The sequence below is a fragment of the Enhydra lutris genome, unplaced genomic scaffold (assembly GCF_002288905.1).
Source record: "Enhydra lutris kenyoni isolate GAN:26980312 unplaced genomic scaffold, ASM228890v2 scaffoldscaffold15, whole genome shotgun sequence".
Classification (NCBI taxonomy): domain Eukaryota; kingdom Metazoa; phylum Chordata; class Mammalia; order Carnivora; family Mustelidae; genus Enhydra; species Enhydra lutris.
The window spans coordinates 63,151,052-63,155,864 of record NW_019154099.1 but is presented as its reverse complement, the minus strand read 5'-3'; the positions used below and the strand labels follow the sequence as shown (position 1 = coordinate 63,155,864).

At 62.6% G+C, this 4,813-nt stretch overlaps 1 protein-coding gene across 1 annotated transcript in view; it reads right to left on the bottom strand.

Annotated features, from left to right (window-relative positions):
* Window positions 1–4,813, bottom strand: part of LOC111146950 (transmembrane protein 255B) — a 40,091-nt gene that overhangs the window by 15,744 nt on the left and 19,534 nt on the right. The window contains exon 8 of the mRNA XM_022502695.1: window positions 908–997. Coding sequence (XP_022358403.1) covers window positions 908–997 — 90 coding nt within the window. The remainder of the gene's footprint in view (window positions 1–907; window positions 998–4,813) is intronic.

The window sequence follows — 4,813 nt, the reverse complement described above, 5'->3', positions numbered from 1 at the left end:
GTCACCAACAACGTGAGCCTCGTCACCAACAACGTGAGCCTCGTCACCAACAACGTGAGCCTCGTCACCAACAACGTGAGCCGGGGCTCTGAGCCGTGGCCAGGTGGGAGCCACAGTTCCACAGCAAGCACCCGGGCTTCTCTGCCGTAAGGGACACTGACGGACACTTCAGCTTGGGCCTCCTGCTGTGACAGGAAGTGGAGGGAAAGGGTCTCACAGCCACCGCACCAGAGACAAAACACTGCCACGATCTCTTGAGACACAAACGAGACCCACGTGCTCGGGCAGAGGCGTCAGAGTGTCACGCAGGGAGCCGAAATGGGGACGAGATGCCATGCGTGTCAGTGCGCACGTGCGCACGTGTGTGGTGTGTGCATGCGTGTGTGCCGGTGTGTCCGGACGCACACATGTGTCAGTGCGGACGCGCATGCACATGAGCGTGTGTGTGCTCGTGTGTGCTTGAACGTACGCCTGCACAGTATTACGAGTGTGCCTGTGTGCGCGTGTGCATGCACGGTGTGAGCGTGCACGGTGTGCGCACAGATGAGTGTGTGCCTGTGTCTGTGAGTGTGTGCACAGCATACACTGTGTGCGCGTGTGCATGCCTGTGAGTGCGTGTACGAGCCCGTGTGCGTGGGAAACACACAAGGACATGATGCACTGTGTGTGCCCGTGAGTCGTGTGCATGTGACTGTGCCTGTGTGTGCACACTCGTGTGTGTGCGCGTGTGCTGGGTCCGCTTTGCAGGGAATGAGGAAAAGCCAGAGAAGCAGAGACGGCCTTTGGCAAACCAGCAGAGGGAGGAGCCGAAAGGTCCGTGGGCTGAGATCCACAGGTGACATTGTGATTCTGTGGACGTTTTTAAGCCCCCAACAGCCATGGAGAATAAAATGGAGGAAAAACTCACTATGTGCCGGGCCACGAACACGCCGTCCACGATGGCGCAACAGAAGGCTGCCACCACGCCGAAGCTGACGAACACGATGGCCGCGACCAGCTGGGGCAGAGGACAGAGAAGCGGGTGGACGTCACATGCTCCCGACAACCAGGCTGCCGGCACACACTGTCCAAAGCCCCTGCCACCGGCCTTCCGGCCTCTCCCCCACACACCCCTGCCCGACTCAGCCGACCCAGGGGGCTGGGGGCCTCTCTCCCCCACACACCCCTGCCCCGACTCAGCTGACCCAGGGGGCTGAGGGCCTCTCTCCCCCACACACCCCTGCCCAACTCAGCTGACCCAGGGGGCTGCATTCTTTCCAGTTCTTCCACGTTGTAGATGGGGACCTTCTGGTGCCGGGGTCCTCCGCACGCGCCCCATGAATACACAGATTATTAAATGGTCTGCAATTTTGTGCGATTACAAACTCTGTGACAAAGACCCTGAGTACATTCCGCATCCATAGCTGGTTTTCCGTGAGGGACTCTCCGCAGGACGGGCCCGGAACCCACAAGACCCCACCCGTTCAGGGAGGACACACCGGGTCTTTGCACCTCGGCGTCGGAGAAGGGGCACTTGTCCATAAAAGAGGCTCTGCCAGTTTTTACTCCAACTGTCTAGCACCGGTGTCCCCAAACCAAAAGATGCTTCCTCTTAGTACCCGTTCGGATGCTGCCATTAGAGGGCGAGCAGGTCGCTGGATTTCCACTTGCATTTCCACGCGGCTGGGAACCTTTTCTTGCATTTGTTGGACATTTCTGTAAACTCTTAGAACGTTTTGTGGAATAATTTTAAATGGACCGAAACAAGGAGCACAAACGGTGTGAAGAACCCCCGGTCATGCCTGCAGCTCCGCAGTACTCACGCCACCAGCACCGCAGCCCAGCCCTGGCCGGTCACCCCTCAGCGAGCACGGCTCCCACACCAGCCGGCGGGTGTGTGCGTGGACTGGGTCCAGGGCTGCGCCTCAAGCGAGCGAGAACGGCAGAGCTGGGACCAGGCCACGGCGTTGGGGGGACCAGGCCGCGGCGTCGGCGGGATCAGGCCGCGGCGTCGGGGGGACCAGGCCGCGGCGTCGGCGGGACCAGGCCGCGGCGTCGGGGGGACCAGGCCGCGGCGTCGGGGGGACCAGGCCGCGGCGTCGGGGGGACCAGGCCGCAGCGTCGGCGAGCGGCTCTCTGGCTCTCAGCCTGGACGTGGGCTCGGGGCTGCTTCCCCAGGTTGTCCGTGCGTTTGCCCTGCTGTGGCACGGGCGGTTTCAGGCGGGAGTCAGGCCACCGGCCGCTGCTGCACGGGGCCTGCGCCCTCTTCACCCTTGTCAGCCTGAATTATTTATTTGTCCAACAAAGCCCAGGCAGCCAGTGTGAAATGCCACCTGCTTGACCCTCCAGGGCACAGAGCGGGGGCGGGAAGGCCACTCAGGGGCCGGGGCGATGACCAGCTCTGTGGCTCGCCCTGGACCCCAGCCCCGCCAGCACCAGGGGAAGTGGTCCCCTGACTTCGCAAGGGCCGGTGAGCTGGTGACTGTCCGGTCCTCAGTTTCCCCATCTGGAGACAGAGGTGCTGGCCCCGACTCACTCTTGCCCGAACAGGCCCTTCCGGAGCGCATCCTTGGACTCTGTCGAAGACGTGAGGGAGCCGAGGTCGCCGGCTCGTCCCCACAGTCCAACATTGCTGACAGTCCATGACGAACTGACTGAAGGCCCCATGGCGGGGGAGCGGGGGGCGCTGGGGAGCGGGGCGTGCAGAAAGCACTGCCCACTGTTCCTCCAAACAACAAAGAACTGTGAAACCGTGGCCCAGGGCGGTGCCCAAACCAGCTCTCCTGCAAACAGCTTCATCACAACAACCAGGCCGTCTGCCCGCACAAGGGCTGCCCACCCAGCAGGGGGCCCGTGAGGACCATGGCGCGGGGGGGGGGGGGGGCTGCGCCGTCGCCCCGCTGACCCTGCAAGGTGGCCAGAGGCAGGAGTGCCTCCTTCGTCCTGGTGGGACGGGGAAGCCCCATGGCTTCATCCTTGGGAAACTCCTGCACACAGTGATCAGGTTGGGAAAGTCCCTGGCACGTCGTCTGCAGAAGTTACCCAGCACCAGACTTCCCTGTGTTCGCATTGCTGTTGTGAAAAAGTGCATTAAAACATCAAAAAAGAAACAGCCGGCAGTTTCCAAGTTTCCTGGGAGGGAGGCCAGGCACCTCGTTTCCCAAAATACATAAATGAATGAATGAAAAGCACCTACTTTGACGGCTGGGCCCTCGAGCTTCCTGCTCTGCCTGCCCGGCTGGTCCCCGAGCGATATGGCCTGGCCTTGCCCAGCTCAGGCCTTCAGGGAGGACAGGCTGATCTCCTCCTACTGGCCCGAAACCCGAGGCGGCCCAGCCCCGTTCAGCATTGGGCCCCATCCCTGGCTCCTGCTCCGGGGGCAGCTTTGCTGCTCCCAGCGACAGACCCCGTCGGAAAGGGGTCACCACGTCCCTTGGGGCTAGTCCCCGGCCAGGAGCCTGAGCATGAACAGTGTCTCCTTCGAGCTCACAGGCCGTGAGCACGTGTGTCCATCACGTCCTGACAGCTATGACCTTATGGTCATCTGCAGGGTAGGCCAGCCTCCCTGCAATTTCAGGAGCTTGGGACACAGCCCCATGCCCTCCACCGGGCCTCCCAAGCAGCTGTGGTCTCGGAAGGGGGACACCCTGGACTACACAGGCCACACAGCCACGGCGTCAACTCTCTTCCCGTGGCATCCTCCCCGCTTCTGCGTCTGCATCCCTCAGCCCCAACCATCCCCCAGGCCACTCTGGGGTCCTCAAGAAGCCGGACTGTCCCCAGTGACAACACTCCTAGAGTCCGGTGGGGTCTGGGGACAGCCTGGCCGCTGGGCCCTCGTCGGAAGTGGGTGCCCCCACCTCGTGCTCCCACACTGGGCTCAGGTGCCGGCCAGTACATCCACCAAACACTGGCCACTTGTCTGAGAAGCTTTCAGAAGCGGCCCGCGCCTGACCACTGGCAGCCGCTACATATCACCACGGGCATCGCCAACTCCCCAGCGAGTTCCTCTTGTACAGACTCAGCAGCCCCCGGAGGAGGCCACACTCCACGTCCTGCCATGGGACCGGCTGTGACCCCGCGGTGGCTCAGTGACCTCCCACGACATCTCTGCCCAGTTCCACCGAGAACATGCAGGGCACCCTTGGCCGTGTGTGGCTGCCCTCGGCTGTCCGCCAGCAGACACCTCTGGTCAGCTCTCCCACAAACTGCCCCGTCCCTTGAAGGCTCTCATCAGCTTCGACTGGCCCCACCTTTCGCCCACTGCCCTCACAAAGTCACTGCCCCGACCAGCATCGCGCTCCACACCACATGGGGCCACTGCACAAGCACTCGGCACGGGGGCCCCGAGCCCACAAGGACAGAGGTAAACACTCAGCACGGGGCCACGAGCCCGGGAGGACAGGGGAGACGGGCCTCACCACCCCGGTTCCCCCACCTGGAAGAGGGGAAGGGCAGCTCTGGGCTTGCACAGTTTACATGACAACAGGGAAGCCAGACTGAAAACCGAACACCAGTGGATAAAGTCGTGTTGATAATGCGGGAGAAAGAGAAAAAAGTGGGTGCGAGCTTGTCACCTGTCGTGGACAGGCCTCTTGTCCGGGGCACGAGACACACCCAGGGATGCCATGGGGTCAGGTCTTGCTGGGCCAGCGGCGCTCTCAGGAGGGTCTGTGAAGGCCGGCCTTGGGGCCTAAGAGCCCTCTATTTGCAGGGGGTGGAAGGGAGCAGGTGGGAGGGCTCGGCTAACCCCCGGGACGATGACCCCGGCAAGTGAAGACCAGGGTGGGAACTGGTGTGGAGCAAGAGGCTGGTCTGCAGGTGATACCTGTAG